The sequence below is a fragment of the Podarcis pityusensis genome (assembly GCF_964106645.2).
Source record: "Podarcis pityusensis genome assembly, chromosome: 12".
NCBI lineage: Eukaryota > Metazoa > Chordata > Lepidosauria > Squamata > Lacertidae > Podarcis > Podarcis pityusensis.
The window spans coordinates 23,948,695-23,966,856 of record NC_138037.1 but is presented as its reverse complement, the minus strand read 5'-3'; the positions used below and the strand labels follow the sequence as shown (position 1 = coordinate 23,966,856).

At 39.9% G+C, this 18,162-nt stretch overlaps 1 protein-coding gene across 2 annotated transcripts in view; it reads left to right on the top strand.

Moving 5' to 3' along the window:
* Positions 1-18,162, top strand: part of MALRD1 (MAM and LDL receptor class A domain containing 1) — a 228,651-nt gene that overhangs the window by 38,617 nt on the left and 171,872 nt on the right. For both annotated transcript variants that reach the window (XM_080974345.1, XM_080974346.1), the window contains 10 exons: positions 1,753-1,960; positions 2,629-2,775; positions 6,740-6,849; positions 7,611-7,790; positions 10,673-10,787; positions 12,309-12,455; positions 13,385-13,537; positions 14,121-14,226; positions 15,886-16,253; positions 16,999-17,420. In XM_080974345.1, the coding sequence (XP_080830471.1) occupies positions 1,753-1,960; positions 2,629-2,775; positions 6,740-6,849; positions 7,611-7,790; positions 10,673-10,787; positions 12,309-12,455; positions 13,385-13,537; positions 14,121-14,226; positions 15,886-16,253; positions 16,999-17,420 (1,956 nt within the window). The remainder of the gene's footprint in view (positions 1-1,752; positions 1,961-2,628; positions 2,776-6,739; positions 6,850-7,610; positions 7,791-10,672; positions 10,788-12,308; positions 12,456-13,384; positions 13,538-14,120; positions 14,227-15,885; positions 16,254-16,998; positions 17,421-18,162) is intronic.

Here is an 18,162-nt window from a genome sequence, read left to right as displayed (position 1 = left end):
AGCCTATCTTCTGTGGGTTGAACCAGAGCCTTGCGAGTGATGAGGGATGTCAAAGCTGACCGGTGAAGGCATGCCAGTATGCACCAGTGCTGACTTCATTGTACTGGGCAGTGCAATGGAGCAGTCCTCAAAACCAACAATTTCAGTTGTGAACCATTAAAAATAAAATCAGGAAGCAGCATTGGCTGAAAAGGGCAACCAACAATGCTTACCTACAGTGGTACCTCTGGTTAAGAACTTAATTCATTCCAGAGATCTGTTCTGAACCTGAAACTGTTCTTAACCTGAGGTACCACTTTAGCTAATGGGGCCTCCCGCTGCCGCCACGCGATTTCTGTTCTCATCCTGAAGTAAAGTTCTTAACCTGAGGTACTACTTCCGGGTTAGTCTGTAACTTGAAGTGTTTGTAACCCGAAGCATCTGTAACCCGAGGTACCACTGTATTTGCATAGAACTTGAGCTGGGATCTGCTCCGCAATTCACCTCAGTGTACTGTGACTTACTCTGGCCCTGTTGACACAATTATAACTAAGATTTAGGAAGGTAAAGTAACTTATTTCACGTCTGTAAGGGTTAAAGGTCTATAGGAAGGCTCTGACTGAATTTTAGTGGAGAAGCAAAATGGATTATATACTGATCTCTTGTGAGCTTTCCAAAGAAGGAGATTTGTAAAGATAGGAAATCTGAGTACTTACCTCTCCATCCCTGCTAATGGCTTTGGTGTGTGTTAACTTGTCCTTTCTTTTTGCACCAGCTGTCATTCAGTTTGCTGTAATATTGAATATATTTCAACAGTTCATCATTTTAAAGGGCTCTTGAATTGATCTGCTTGTGTATATTACACAAGTGGAAATTATGTTAGAAAATGGAGTTACATGAGCCTGTTTGGCCTTTATGAAAGTGCAACCAAATCAATATATGAGTGTTTACCTGGAAGTTAGTCCCAGTGACTTCATGTGGATTTGTTCCTCATAAGCAGCCAAGAATCTTAACAACTTTTAACTGAGCATTGATTGGAGCCCCTATGTGCATTATACACATGAATGGGCATCATCTGCAGAAAGATGCTTCAGGGCTTCCCCTGGCCCTGAGCTCATTCAGCTTCTTCTGGCTTCATCCAGGCAATAGGCATGGATATCCACAGGGGAAACCCTATATGGATAGACCTTTAGGTGTTAGGCTTTCAATGAGAACTAGAATTTTCCAGGATTGAGATTCCAGCTCATGTGGAAGGCACGCAAATATTCATGCCTAATACATACACATTAGACATGTGGCAAGGGGAGCAGTCATGCAGCCCCATAGCCTCTTCATGTAATTCATGCATGAAGGTGGCTTAGATTTCACATAAAAAGAATTTCTACCCAACCCAATTGGTTAACTGAAGCATAGACTTGTTTCATACAGTATGCAAGCTATGGCATATACCACACATGTCCCATATCATGTACATACACCTTTACCATTATTATGTAATGTTAGCAACTGTCCTTTAATGGCTTGTGTGGATGTGCTGCTAGTATGCTCATGTTGCACAAAATTGGGCCTATGTGCATAGGAAGTGCATTAAATGTGGTACATGAGTAATGACTTTATCTGTGGCTCATGTCCTACATTAATCAGGACAAATGTTAAAAGAGGTTGCATGAAACACTGAGCAAATACATTAACCATGTTAATACCTCAGTTTCCATTTGTTCCTCTTTCCATTGAAATAATTTGGTAAATATAAAATAGTAACCATTCTCGCAGCTTCTTTTAGAAGGAACAGTCAAAAGCAACATAAGCACCATCTGCCTGCATCACTTTCATTCTGTGGGAAACACGACATCAGAATTGCCAGAGGTTTGTTCTTCTGAACGATTTGCTTGTGCCAGTGGCCAATGGATTGACAGTAGTTTGGCCTGCGATTACCACCTGGACTGTTTGGATGAAAGTGATGAAGATCCAGCAGCTTGTGGTAAGTTAAATCACCTGTTCCAAAGATGGTACAGTGCCAAAAGGACTAGTGAAAGCATTTACACTACAGATAGGCATATTAGAAACAAACCATAATTTAGCAATAACCAAAGTTTCCCTGAGTTTGAATGTAACAGGAAACTCTGGTCATTGTTTAGTGTTACATCTGAATAAGACCAATGCATATTCAAGCCTAAACTAGTAAATTGAATGCAAGAACATTTCAGTGTTTTAGAACCACCATTGGTTCTAAAACCAATATCCCTTCCTATGCAGATAGCCTGACTGCAATTATAACTGTTTTTCAGGTGTCATTCCTGGTTGTTTTTATCTTGAAAAAAGTATGGTTTTACAGCACTTATAAGGGCTTTTTTGTGTATATGTGCCAACTGAGTTATTAATTAGGAAACTTATCCCCTACTTTAAATCTTCAGTTTAAGATCTTCATATTGAATAAAGACTTCTGTGATAAATTTATTGCTGCAGTTGGCAATAGATGTCTTAAAGTCTTCACATAGTTTCCGTTTTAAATAAACTTTTTGGATTTGAATGTGAAACCCCAATGGTTGCTTTATTAAGACAGATTAATTTAGATAATAATGCTGTAACATTTTTGTATCAGTTTCCCACCCACCCCCTTGACTCTGTTTGTGTTTCTGTTTCCAATAGCAAATTACACTCTCTGTGACTTTGAGTCTGACTTTTGCGAATGGAAGACACTGAACACAAAGGATGTACAGTGGAAGATAATGAAAGCACAAACTTCTGGGGATTCCCTCCTTCCTGGAACAGATCATACAACTAGCAGCAATAAGGGTGAGTCATGCTACAGCATTTTTCTGAGCTTTCAAGCACATTGTATGTATATATGTATGTATTAACTTTCAAATATGCAGTCTTGGGGTCCAAGTTACTTTGTATTTCCAGTGGCTTAAACATAAACAGTATGCTTATAAATGCAGATATTGGTAAAAAATGCACATTTAAATATGCAGTTTGAGAGGATGTTTTAAAAATTCAGATTAATACAGGAATTAAACAGGACAGAATTATAGGTAAAAACCCGTGAAAGTAATGTGAACCAGAAATAAGACACATTCACTCATCCCTACTGTTGCTGTCACTGACTGATTTACCATTAGGCACTGCCCAATGTGCAAATTATTACCAGCTCTAAGGTTAGTTCTTCTTTCACTGGGTGAAGGCAGACAGCTATTTGGGTCATGTAGAATGATAGCAGTCAATCCCAAATGCCCCTGAATCAATGAGATTTAGGTCCACCTAATCACAGAACCATAGCACTGGAAAGGATTCTGGCGTTCCATAATATTGGTCATTTTGGCATACCATTAATAGGTAAGATGTAGATTTCTGTGGAAGCTTGCCAGCTAGGGTTTTTTTTTTTGGTGTTTTTTTTAGTGGAACAGTACCATTGTCATCTAAAATGCTCCATTCTAAAAACTCTCAAAGATGTTATCTCCTACATAGTGCATATCTGTAGTCGCTCAGATCCAAAGGCTGATAGTTTGACAGTCCTGATTAGATCTTTAATTAAGCTTCCCTCCTCCCACTAGCACAAATAACAATGTCAAGCCTGTGGGCTTCTTGAGAAAAAATACGGCTCATGCTTTGGGCTTCCATGATCGTAAGACTGCTAACATGCTTTAAAAGTACTAGCCTGTGCTGGCAAGTTGATGAGAGAAACTGAATAACATACATAATAGATGATTCAATGTGGTTGAGAACAGATAATGCCCAAGTTGAGATGATTATATCTCACTATAATAAACTGAGATATGAATAAGCTTTTTGCCCATGCACGCAGCCTCTTCACTCCTTCCTTTGCAGCATGTGCAATCAAACCAGGAAGCCCCTAATTAATCGTAGTTCTCTGTTTAATTTGGACCAGGAGCTTCTAGAGCAAGCCACAATATCCAACCAACTTTAAACCATGGTTTAATCTTCTGACTTGTTCTGAAGCTGTTTTAACTAGTTACCTGGTTGGAATGAAATGGGAAACTACTATTAGTTAGAGCAGGGTGGTTCTTCCCAAAGCCGGGTAAACGAAATGCTGGGCTTTGGGAAGGAGGTGTGCAGGGCTCTCACAGGGTCCTAGAATTCCTTCCCAAAGCCTAGTTAGCGCTTTCCCAGCTTTGGGAAGGAGGTGGGTGTGCTCAGGCACCCTGTCAGAGCCTCATGTCTCCTTACCAAAGCCCGACACCTCGTCTTTAATAAATAAATGAATGATCATTTTTCATGGAACGTTTTCCTTTTTATCGCAGAGCATTTAGTGTGTGTGACACACATACAAATGGCATGCATGTATAATTAGCTGAACATACATCTAATTCAATGTATATGGGTAATTCAGTGCATTGCTGCTGGCATCCGTCTGTCTTGGGAGGCAATGGAGGAGTGCGCCATTGGGGGAGAAGTCAAACTCTTGGAAGGTTGCAGTGCCTACTGGGGTTGCAAAGACTGATACAGGAGACACATGTTTTGTTGCAGTTGGGTCAGATGAAGGCATCCAGTTGCGCTGCTACAGATGGAAACGCCTTGGTGCATACATGGCATACAAATCCTTTAGCTGTGCAAATTATCATGTAGTGCTTCATTAAGGAAGAAAAGCAGAACATGGGTGCCCATTTTTGGGCAACAGTTCCACACAATTTCAATAACTTTAAATTATTCTTTTTAAAGACAATTTTCTATTAATGGCATGCATTAAATCTCTCAAACACATTCAAGACCAAGTAGGACCATGTAGCTTTAAATTTGCAGTTCTCTTACAAGTGAAATAATTAAACCAAAATAATGTGCTATGGTCTAGTCAGTTTCAGCACCACATGGGACCAAGAGAAACAGTTGTAAATGAGGGGGGAAAGGCATTTTCATTACAATGAGTTTCATCTCTTCCTCCTGATAACTTTCAAAGTTATCAAGCTACTGTTGCTTGTTCAGGACTAGAGCTTCATTAGCGGTATATATGCACTAGTTGTAATGCAGAATTTGCTTTGTTTGCTCAATTTAATTGATCGTCTGTGCACTACATTAATTCCAAACATAGTTTGCAACACTGTATGGGGCAATGGAAACATACTTTTGTCTTCCCAGATGAGACCTTATGTACTCTGCTGTTTTCTAGCTCTGAAAACAAGCCTTGTGCTAATAGTGGGAGATGGGTGAAAAGGGAGCAGAGGAGCCTTCAGCATCAATCAGCGTTTGAGCAATAAACGCCAGAGTGATCTCTTTGAGTAGTGCCAGTGGAAGAAGAGTACCTCGGGCAAAGCAATTAATCACTCCATGACTCAGCATGTAATGTCTCTTTCGTTGGTTTAAAATCTAAGGGCCAAACTAGATGAGATATCAGGGGATCCATGATTAGCTCTCATGCCTTTTATTTAAAGTTCAAAAGCAGCCATACAGGATGGTGGTGGAGGGAATGGGTAAAAGTCTGATAGGAACAGTGGTACTGGAAAGGATGAGTGGGTTAATAGTCTAAGAGTCAGCCTCTGAAGTTTGCTGAGAATTTACAAAACTTACTATGACTGGGTACAAATATAATAATAAACAACAAGAACTTAAGAACCTAAGAAAAACCGTGCTGGATCAGACCAAAGGCCCATCTAGTTCAACATTCTGCTCTTACAGCGGTCAACTAGATATCTATGGGAAACCTGCAAGCAGAAACTGAATGCAGTGTTCTGTTGTTTCATACATCAGCCTTGAGTTTGTGTGCTGTTCCCTCCCCACTCCTGGTGTGGCCATGAGGAAGAGATCTGAAATTTCATCTTCCAGTTTAATCTAACCACAGTTAGCATTGTTTTTACCTCTAAACTGTGGCTAATCATAATTACGATTTATTGAAACAAAGAAGTTTCATAAACTATAGTTTGAAGTTGTTTCATTAAACTACAGTGGTACCTCAGGTTACATACTCTTCAGGTTACATACGCTTCAGGTTACAGACTTCGGTAACCCAGAAATAGTGCTTCAGGTTAAGAACTTTGCTTCAGGATGAGAACAGAAATCATGCTCTGGCTGCGTGGCAGCAGCAGGAGGCCCCATTAGCTAAAGTGGTGCTTCAGGTTAAGAACAGTTTCAGGTTAAGTACGGACCTCCGGAACGAATTACGTACTTAACCTGAGGTACCACTGTATAGTTAAGATCAGAAACGGGGGGGGGGGGGGTCAATTCAGTTCGCACTGTGTGAAATTTTATCTGAAGTAAAAAAGGGTTCTCCTGTTAAATTTGCACTTCTTCTAGTTTTCCAAGCGATGTAAATAAAAATATGTATATTAAAGTGTGTGTAAAAATGCATAGAATGGTGAAAATGGGGGAAAATTGCTTTGCATGTGTGTGCATTAGGCAAAATTCTATACAAAAATGCATGTATTTGGAGAAATTCACACAGAAATGCTGGTGAATTTTCACAGGTTCTTAAAACAAAATACAAACTGATGTGGCAGTTTTGCCAATACCTAGATAAGAGTAATCAGTTTGTCCGCATTTAGACATAATACTTAACTGTTGTTCATTAAAAATGGAAGCAAAAAATTCTGATCTTCCATGCCAGAGGAGAGGGGAGGATGAAGTACACGAGCCAGAAACACACCTAGGCTTGTATGCACAGGACATAATTTATTATTAGGTCTGAATAAGACCTTATCAACAAGGCTTGAAGAAGAATGTCCCCAAGAAGTGCATTAAAGGCATGCTCATGTCATTTATGTTTTCAGGCAATGAACGTTCCCAACAACCTCCCTATTTTATATTTCAGGAACCTTTATTTATGTGACTGGCTCGCCGGAGGCAAACACTAAGCCTATAATTTCTCGCCTCAGCAGCCCAGTCTTTACAAAACTCTCCAGCGATGCTCTATGTTGCCAGGTAACTTTGTGATATTTCCTTGCCATCCTTTGCATAAGTAGTTTTTGTCTTCCTGTTTAGCCAACTGAATTAGACCATATGTTGCTTTTAGCCCAGGGTTGGGAAACATGTAGCCCCCTCCAGATGATGATAGATTACAAGTCCCTTTATCCCCAACCTGCATGGTCAATGATTGGGGATGGGAACTTATACACCAACAACACCTGGAGGGCCAAGCCCAGTCCTAGCCCAATCCACCCCAACAGCAGCCTGCAAGATGCCCTTGGGCAGGGCCAACACCAAATTTCAGGGGGTCTTTGGCATGGTATAACAAATGCCCTCACCCCACTGCCATTGTCCCTGCCAATGCCCCTGCTGACACTGGAACTCCCCCACCCCACCACTGGAAAGCCCCTTGTGTTCCCCATCTTCCTCTTTGCTACTGGCCCCTTCCCCGTATTTCCCCCCACTGCAAGAGGCACTGGCAGCTCCTCTGGCAGCTCTTGACTTTGAGCAAAGGACAAAGAAATGTCCTTCTTCAGAACCAGACATTCTGAGGAATGCCTGTGCTGCAACCTCAAAGTTTTCTAAGTATTTGACAATAACAAATTAAAAGCCCAGTCGGGGTTTTTTTTTGGGGGGGGGGGAGACTGGAGGATGCTTGCAGGTCAGTTACATTAGATTTGTGATTAAAGGGTACGTGGAAAGATACTGTGCATTCATAGTTGATTGTTCTGTGATCTATTGAAGGGGTTCATAATTTCATTTTAAAAATCCAACAGATGAGATTTTGGTATCAGTTGTCCCAGGATTCCCAGCTGAGTGTCTTTCTTCGAACTCCTGTTGATGGGGATTTGCAAAGCTTATATAACTCAAAGCCCTTCAAGAGCACAATGCAGTGGACAAAAGCAAATGTCCTTTTAAAAAATATCACCGGCGATGAAACTGTAGGACCTTTTCAGGTAAGCCCCTTACCTGCACCAAGGTGCAAGTGTACGCAAGTAGTTATTTGCTGCTGGTATTCCTCATTGCAAAATAACTTTAAAACTTTAACAGATTACAGTAAGCCAGTTGTCCTAGTTCCTATGGAGATAATTTGAAATTAAGTCATAACTAATTTGTTCCATTGATTTAAGTGGGACTTAAATTCAACTAACTTGGTATGGATCTAACCCAATACATTATTTCAGCTGAAATGAAAAATAAAGGAGAATGCTGCTAGATAGTATGGTATAGTATGTATCTAAGATTGGTTTAGAAACAATTTCAGAAAATTCAGAATTTCACATTTCTAGAAATCATTTTTATTCTAGTAGATAGTTGTAAGTAGCATTTAGAGAATGGCTTGCCAGTTTCTCAGGAGCCATTATGATTTCTATACTCTCATCCAGAAGCTAAATCCCTTCACAGCTAGTCAGACTCTGTAGGAAAGTAGGAGGAGGAGCTTTCGAATGATGTTGATATTCAGTTATATAAAATTAAAAAGATGGTGTAGAATATCTTTTCTTACAAGGTTTGAAAAATATTTTATTTTTGGTATGAGTGAGACTTTCCACACACTTTGACTGAAATTTGGTAGGGCTGCCAGAGGCTAGATAAAATTGTTTTAGAAGTCAGATCAGGTTCATAGCAGGAGTAGGATCCTCCTGATGTTGCTGAACTACACCTCCAATCATCCTTGGCCATACTTGTTGTCGCTAATGGGACCTGGAGTCCAACAGGAGGACCATGGGTTCTCCATCCTAGTCTATGTGAAACTGATCCTTTCAGGCACATTAATCATGCACAGCCTTTTTAGTAACTTCATTTATGGTGTTCCACTTGCAGTGTTGTCACCATTTTTTTGGTCCCTGCAATACCCCAGTACCTGGCAAATATGATGTTATGTCTAAACTAACAACATAAGTAGGAATAGGCAAGCTCCCAACATCTCAGCTCAGTCTGGGCTGAATTGGAGTCTGCTGTTGAGCTAATGTACCATAAAAAGCACCCTTACTGCACAAGCCCACTTCGCTTCATCCTGGACACCATAAATATTTATAGCACAAGAGAGGCTTCTGTTTTAAGCATTGTGCTTCAGTCATATTTCACTTCTATGAGGCCCTTAAGCAAACAGCTATTTCTCAACAGCGCAACGGATAGCCCTCCAGTGACCCCCGCAATAAAATGTGGCTCTATTTGTTAGCTGTCAGCCATTATGTGTTTACACAAAATATCACAACAGATATTATTTCTCATTGTGAAAATGCCTTGTTGGCTTCAGTGGGGATGGCAAAAATGAATTAATGGGAAAATCAAACTGAATTGCAAACAACAACAACTGCTCATCTAGAAATCCATGTAACTCAGGCAATCTATTCTAATGTCCCGCTAACATGGTTGCTGAGGCCCTGTTGCATGTATTGGGTGTTGGGTGTAATGACCTTTTATGGTCCCTTCCTTAGCCCTTGAAATGTTTGGATGGTGGATGTTTGTGCGTTGTGAAATTGATGCCCTTTCCACCTGGATTATGCACTTCTTTACCCTATTTTTCAGTTGCCTTTCTTTTCCTCTTGAGTTTTTACAGTTCAGAGGTGTGGGAGTAGAGAGTAATGCAGACCTAGGACATGTTTCTCTCTGTGTGACTTGCATTCCCTTGTTGAGGATGATATATGACTAGCATAGTTATGATGGGCTACTAAACTAGTCTGATCCATATCCCCCAATCTCCTAAACCAAACCATTATAGTTGTGTATATTCTATGTGCATGATATTCTTTGAAGCAGTAGTCTTGATCTTGGAATACTGAATAGAATTCTGACTGGCTTAATGCCAGTGTTTTCAAACTGGGCACAGGGTTACTCCTACATTTATCTCAGGATGAGTACTTCAGTTGTTGGTCCAAGCTTATTGCCCCAAAAGATGCTTCAATTGGTTTGTCCTCAGACCTTCTCTTACATAATGGGGTATTACACTGCTCTTAATTCAGTAAGACAAAGATTGTGGGATATTGCCTTCTGTGATTTGCAGGCCTGTTCATACTCATCCTGCTCACCGAATGCCATGAGTATACAGTATGTCAGGTTGTTTTTCACAGCTGAATATTTAAAGAATTTAACAGTTGTCAATTATCGTAGACTTTTTACTATGTCCAGATTTAATGTGTTCCCCTCAGAAATGCTCCGAGGTAAATTTACCGCTGTTCCTTACTTTGCAAGATTTTCTCCCTGTAGTAATCAGGAAGTAGAATGCACGAAGCACATTCTCCTGTCCTGAAGACTATAAGCAGACCCGACAACATATGAGTAACCCACTATTGGCAAATCTATAGGGAAATTCTATGCCATTTCTATTCCAAGTTCCTACTGGATGATAGGATTCCTAGTGTGACTTTGGCTGTTGCCAAGTTTCTGTCTGAGGTGGCCAAGATCAGAGATCAATTTGTATTAGACAAAAGTCTGAAAAGTCATAGTCTTATGATCTGCCCAAGCAGTTTGTGTGCTTTTAATGTATTTTATATGCTATGAATGTATATTGTATGCATTGAACTCTGTTGGGTCTTTGGACTGCAGTAAAGAATTGATTGATTGATTGATTGATTGATGAATGAGGCTTATATTTTGACTTTGGAGTGAGATAATATTTTTTAGATTACATACAGTAGTTCAATACTAAATGTGATTATTAACGAGACTTGAGGAATTGACATATCTATGGTATTGTTTGCTAAAATAGTTGCATATTCTTTTGAAAAAATCCCAGGCTATTTGCAAATGGAATTTAACTTCAAGTGTATTTAATTTTTAAACACAAAGCATACATGTATAAGTAGTATTTAATAAGGTTATTTTATTGGTATTGCAGATAATTCTACAAGCCACTCTTCAGTCAACAAAAGCCTTTTTTGCTGTTGATGACATCAGTATAACAAAGGCTTGTAGGACTAATTATAAATCATTTTCAAGTACTGACCAAAAAGGTAAGTACAGAGCAGCATTTTCAAATTGGTTTGCTGACCTATTTAATTGTTCTCCCTTTGTTTATGCTTCCACAAAAATATATTACTTAGGCGTGGTATAGTTACAGCACCATTCTATACATGTCTACTCAGAAGTAAGTTCCATGGAAGTTCAATGGCGCTTACTCCCAGTTGAGTTAATAAAGGGCTGCCGCCTTAATTGGAATCAGCAGGCTTATTACAAGTTTATGAGGTTTTGTGATTTGCTTTTCGTTTGGTTCCATATGATTGATTTTTGTGTGCATTCTGGGGTGGAATCTAGACACATATAAAAACGCTATGATTTTTTTTTTTTTTTTAAAGTTTTAAAATATATATTGAATTTGCCATAAGCTCACAATCACCATCTAGTGTCACATTTGTCTAATGTGCTTAAAACACACTTAAAATGATATATTTGCAGCTGTGTAGCTGATTCCCAAGTATAGGTTTTTGTATAAGTACCTACGTTTTGAGGATGTCTTAGAATCATGCATTTCAGAGTTTACGTTTATTCAGTGGCCAATGACAGAAACTCAAGTATACCCTAAGAAGGGTGGGGCAAGCATTGCTTGCCTCCATGCTGCCTTACATGCATGTCCAGTTGGTGCATATGCACATACAGTTCTGTACATTAAGACTCAAATCACATATTTAATCTCTAGACTGTATTTTGGACTTCTTGGACCTCACTATTTGAGCCTGTGTACATGGGTTTGTACATGAGTATTCCCCAATTAGACATAAGGGCCCTGTGTGAATAGCTAGCAGTATTCAAAACAGTGAAGGAATATCAAGTAGGAAGTCTCTCAGTTCTTACCTCATGCAGGAGAATAATTTACAGAAGTATTATCAGATGTAGTCCAATGCAAGAATCACCTTATTTTGTGATTCAGTATGTGCAGAATTTGGCATGTGGTACAGAATCTTCTGACTGTCATGGAATCTGCAGAATCTAAGCTATGGATTTGTAAACCCATTGACCATTGATGGCCCACAAGATCAGGACAATTTTGCAAGCCTTTCTCCTGATCATACAGCAACAAACATTGAATTAAAACCCCACTACTTCTGCAGACTGAAGGATATATTGAATACATTAGTTGAAGGGAAAGAAGAAGTGTTGCTAAGCAGGAAAGGATTGGGGGTTATAGCCAACTAAAGTTTACTCATTGGGTGAAGTTCAACTATGTTTTATTCAGTGTAAACCTACGGGAATTAATGTGATTAAGAAAGTCATGCCCACTTACCCTGAGTAGGACTAACATCTAGTCTAGTGCTGTTTTCTTTGACTGGGAGCTGATCTCCAGGGTCTGAAGCAGAGAGCTTTTCTATCTCCTTCTACCTGACCCATTTATCTGGAAATACTAGGAATTCAGCCTTGAAACTTTTTGCATACAAAGCATGTGATCTACCCCTGAGCCAAAAATATGGCAAATGTGTTCTGTAGATAATACTTACAGATTCCTGGCAAAAATAAGCAACTGTGTGTTTTTTTTTAAGGGGCAACAATGTTGGAAACCTCTGATTCTTCATCTCTTTATTGTCCACCTGGATTGTTGGCATGTAAGAATGGAGACTGTATTACTTCTGACAAGTTTTGTGATTTCACTCCTGATTGCCCAGATGGCAGTGACGAAGCCCTGTGCTGTAAGTGAAAACACATTGATCTGTAATTCATGCTTAAGGATCTTTAAATGTGCATGTCAATAGCCGTATGGGTATTTCATTAGGAGGATCAGTTAATTAAGACAAACCACGCAGAAGGTGAAGCACTTTCACCCAGTGTCTTTATTGATGTCTTTGTGTACAGTTGTGGCTACTTCTAAAATTGAAAATGACTTGTCAGAATAACAGAACCTTAGAAAGTGATATCTAGAGCTTCACTTTTCAAAGGAGGAATTCAGCTTTACTTTTAGCTTTGCTTTCTTAAAACAGTCTTGTCTCTCTCTTAATACAGTCACTCACAGCAGGGCTCTGTAGAGTTATAACTGATTTGATAAGGATGATTCACACATGTCTGGCATGTGGAAACAGGAGCAAAGCTGGAGCTTGTGAACACACCTATTCAAAGCTAAATAATACTCTAGATCAGGCTTCCTCAACCTCGGCCCTCCAGATGTTTTTGGCCTACAACTCCCATGATCCCTTGCTAGCAGGACCAGTGGTCAGGGATGATGGGAAGTGTAGTCTCAAAATATCTGGAGGGCCAAGGTTGAGGAAGCCTACTCCAGATCATGCATGGACTTTCTTTGATCCCTTGACCCACCAATTTGTTTTTAAGTGTACAAGTTGTGCAAACTCTGTTTTGTTCATAGAACCAGGTGCTCTTGTGTCTCCCTTCCCTGCGCAGTCCCTTGCACCTCCAAATAACTGCCTTGGAAGGTTGAGGGACCCTCCAGAACAGCATAGGAAGTAGTGTGGTGGTTGCAGGGCTATGGGGCATCAGAACAGCACTTTCTAATTAAGCACCTTCCAATTCACCTCCCCTTCCAACTGCATCTTGTCTTCTGTATACACTGGTTGCTAACCTGTCAGATAAATTGATGCAGACTAAAATAAATATATATATATTCCAGCTGCTAAATGTGACTTTGAAACAGACAGCTGTGGCTGGATGGAAACAGCCAGGGGTGATGCATTTGATTGGGTAAGGAGCTCCAGAAGCGGTCTACCCCCTGCTTTCCAGAAGCAAGCTCCAGCACGGGACCACACCTATAACCAGCCTGCAGGTAAGGTCTTACCCATGGCCAGCTTCAGGTGTGAGTGGAACCTCAGCACAATATTCTTTGGTGGTTCCTATCCTATATCAGCAGGTTTCTCTGGGATGTTTTCCTGGTGGTTATGGTGGGCAGCAGCACCGGCACTTTAATGATCAGGGGATGACAAAGTCTTGGAGCCACCACCATTTTAATTTCCCACAATATTGGGGGCATTGTAGGAATGAAAATGGTGGTGACTCCTAGACCCAGCCACCTGGCACTTATTGGCAAACCAGGAAAAAAAGCATTATTTTAAAAGTAAATACAGGACATGTGACTAAAGTTGCTACATAGTCATGCCAGGCATGATCTCAATCAATCTAAGTAGGAAAACCATCCATAGGTGCAATTTTATGTCAGAACATTTTTCAAGGGATGTGGTACAGATATGTATGGTTTTTGTTTCTTTATTATGTTTTTAGATATGTGGTAAGCCACCCAGAGTTGCTGTGAAAACCCAGTCATATGGGCGGGGTATAAATAATAAAATTATTATTATTAATTATTATATGTACTTAGTGGAAAAATAATTTCATTTTGCTCTTCTTAACAGGCCACTTTATGTTCATTCTAAGAAACAGCAGCAGTTTCTCACAGACTGCACAGCTACGAAGCCCAAAATTCAGTCAGGCTGGATCAGGTTGCACAATGACCTTCTGGTATGAATGAAGTTTGATTTTTGTGTTTAGAGGAGGACACGGCTGCCTTTGAAATGAGAAAGAGGACAGTGTTTGTCATTGTATGTGCTTTGTTCTGCAATATGTGGAATGCATTTTTAGTATTTGTTTTGAAAGTAGAGTTGGATAATTTCACTACCCAAGAAAAACTTTAAACCCTTTGAACACATTTAGAACTTCTATGTCTGACTCTTTGGTATATTCTGATTATGGCCCATTTCTACTATTGTAACTCCTGATTTATTACAGTGATCATATTACATTGATATAGCAAGAAGTCTTGCACCACTGCTCTGACATAATCATTGATTTCAAACTCTTCAAAGTATTTCATGTGGTAGTGTACTAAATTCTAGGCTGGATCTACACTGACCTGCTTAACATTATTAGAACAGTATTAGATACAGTGGTACCTCTGGTTACGTACTTAATTTGTTCCGGAGGTCTGTTCTTAACCTGAAACTGTTCTTAACCTGAAGCACCACTTTAGCTAATGGGGCCTCCTGCTGCCATCGCGCTGCCGCGGCGCGATTTCTGATCTCATCCTGAAGCAAAGTTCTTAACCCGAGGTACTATTTCTGGTTAGCGGAGTCCGTAACCTGAAACGTATGTAACCTGAAGCGTATGTAACCCCAGGTACCACTGTATATTGTTCTAAAATGTTACAGGGCATACTTTTAAAGTAAAGCTTTTCTTACCTCTATCAAAACACTGTCTCCCTACTACTAGTTGCTGGTTGCTCTGCAGCGCCCTCTGGTGTCACATTTTAATAAGGCATTATGAATGTTAAAAGTAGATTGTCATGTGGCCATATGGTTATCAAAACCATTCCTTAACGCTTAACGTTAAAAATCATGAGTGTCGATCCGCCCCTAGACTCAATTGAATTAAAATCATTTAATTAATATTTTGTGCTATTTAAACAACAGCATCTCTATTATTTTGTGAATTCTAATTTTATTTTGGACTTCAGTCAGAAATCATTTCCTAGTTCTTTCTGACTGGATTGTTTAACGTTCTTGGGGCTATTTTTTCTGTTTTGTTCTTTCTGGCTTCAGCCTTCCAGCAGTCCTTCTTAAAGGAAATAGAAAGAGGATCATACCAGGGTGATTAACAATTAAACGTGAACTCCTTGACTGTAGTTTTCGAGTTTCTGTATCCTTAGCCATTTCTGTCTCTGTGAGCCCATGACATTTTAAATTCCCTTCAAAAATCCAAAGTTCTCTCAAATTCAAAGTGTTTAAATGATTAAAAATCTGAAGCCTGATTAAGAGTAGATAAGCCAGTGTTCCTGATCTTATGCACTTTAAATAGCACCAATTGGTTAGACTCATTTCAGCTATAATTCTGCTTAGTATTAATGAATTATACAGATACTGCATTTGTTTTTTGTATGTAAATCTCTTTATATGCAGTATTAGTATTGGAACAGTCAAAAAAAGACCAACAATAATTGTCAGGAAAGACAGTCTATCCTTCTCACATGATTAAACTGCGTCAATTCAAGTAACAACTTGGTGTCTCAAGGAAAGCATAGGTACACTACAAAAAAAGGTGTTTGAGAGCAAATTTGGTCTCTCTATGTGCATTTGTTCAGTGTGTTGATGGTGCTGATCCCTAACTTTTAGACTCCTTTCTCAGGTATTACAACTATGGACTATCAGTTGGAGCAGCAGAAATGCAATTGCTTGTTGATGGACAAAAAGATCCTACAGCCCTTTGGAGGATATATTACAATCAAGGAGATCAGTGGCTAAAGGGTTTCATTCAACTTGGCCGCCTTCCACACCCATTTCAATTATCTCTAGATAAAGTCAGCCTTGGATTTTATGATGGAGTCTCAGCAATTGATGATATAACATTTGAGAACTGTGCAATGCCACCTCCAGCATTAAACTGCGAAGGCCCTGATCATTTCTGGTGCCAAGACTCAAAGGCTTGCATCGACAGTTTGTTATTGTGTGATCTTGTTGATGACTGTGGAGATGGGTCTGATGAAGACAAATGCGGTAAGACATTGAAACATTTCCCCTTAAATTGCAATGGTCAACTTCAAGCACTGAGTAAATCTTGTGCTTGCTTCTCAGGCGACATCACAGTTCTGTTCACTTCAGTAGACCTAGCACACAGAGTACTTAGAAGAGGGAAGGACTGCACCCGTAAAGAAACCAAGGCCTGTAGAAACTGAATTTTAGAAAATGCAGTCCTTTGCTCACTTTGGATTAAGATTTGCTGATTTCCTACAGACTTTTAAATGGTGCCTCATTCTTAGCACAGTGCTAAGAAGAAGTAGGAAATCAGTTGAATTTTCTGCATGAGAAACCTAACAATTAACACGTCCCATTAGTTTACACTAACTAATGTAAGTTAGTTATCATTTGTCATTGAAAGTGTCCAAAAATAGATACATATGACAGTATTGCTTGAGCAAAAGTGGCCTCACCAAATTTGCCGCCTGCATTCACAGGTGACTACTTCTGGGAGATGGGATCTATACAAGGTCCAGAGTGGGGGGTGGGGGCTTACTGTTAGCAAGGGTGGCAGCAGCCCTTTACAAATAAACAAAGTTCTGTTTTTGAAGCTCTGCTGTCATGGGTGTGAGTAGAGCTCCTCTCAGCAGCTGATACCTGGCAGCCACCAGTTTCTTCTGTGCAGAATGCCCCACATATAGTTTTCACCTGTGGTGTTCCGGGGGGGAATGTGGCATCTCTCTGGCATTTAAAAATCAAAGGCATATACATTCACTGGTTTCAGCAACTGAGCTGCAGTGCGACTTCGAACTTGGCCTCTGCAACTGGGAACAAGATGTGGATGATGACTTCGACTGGACCAGAAACCAAGGGCCAACCTCCACTTTTAACACCGGGCCAATGAAGGACCACACTTTGGGCACAGCCAAAGGCCATTATCTTTACATTGAGTCTTCAGAGCCACAGATGTTCCAAAACCAAGCTGCTTTGCTAAGCCCAGTCTTTAACTCTACCTTTGCACATGGAAACAAAAGCTGCATTTTTCGCTTCCATTATCATATGTTTGGAAAGCACATTTACAGGCTGGCAGTTTCCCAGAGAACTGTGAGCAATACAAGGGGGCAGTTGCTGTGGCAAACATTTGGCAATCAAGGCAACAGATGGATAAAGGAAGTGCTCTATGTTGAGAGTCCAGAGCCATTTCAGGTATGCTTGCTTAGAGTGACACAAACGTTTATAAAGATTTTCCCCATCCTTTCCTTTCCAAATGGAAGTTTGACTATTAGATCACATTTCCTTTGAACCAATTTCTTACCAAACATTAACTGGGCATATCTTTTGTGGATATTTAGCGGCAAAATATATTGTAAAGGGATCACTAACCTTTAGGGGCCAGTGGGCACATTTTGAATCTGTGTAAGTGTTGTGGGCACCAGTCACAAAATAGCTGTGTCTCGGGAGTGTAGCATAGCACAAAATGGCTACCACATCTAAAAGATCATAAAATGAGGGAGGGCCACAATATGGTGTGGAATGCAGGAGGCTGCCTGCAGTGGAAGGTTATAGGTGGAAAAGTTCTGTTTCATAAATGTGAACTCATTCCATCCATGGAAGGGAATTTTGGATCTGTGTCATTCAGTCTTTGCTTGTCTCTTTGGTGGAAAATCAATTCCTGATGCAAGTTTTATTTACAGAGCACAGTGCTACTCTATACCTATATTTTTCATACAGTTGTTTGAGTTTCCTCTGTTGTTTCAGACTAATCAAATATATTAAACATAAATGGCTATCAGTGACAAAATGGTATACAAAAAAGTCTTTCTTATGCTTTTAATAATAGCTATAAAAATCTAAAGGCCTCAGTAATCAGGTACCCATAATGTTAGTTTGGGGCATCAAGTAGTTTGCTTGTTTATCACCTAACATTTGCTCCTAAGCTGTGCTGGAT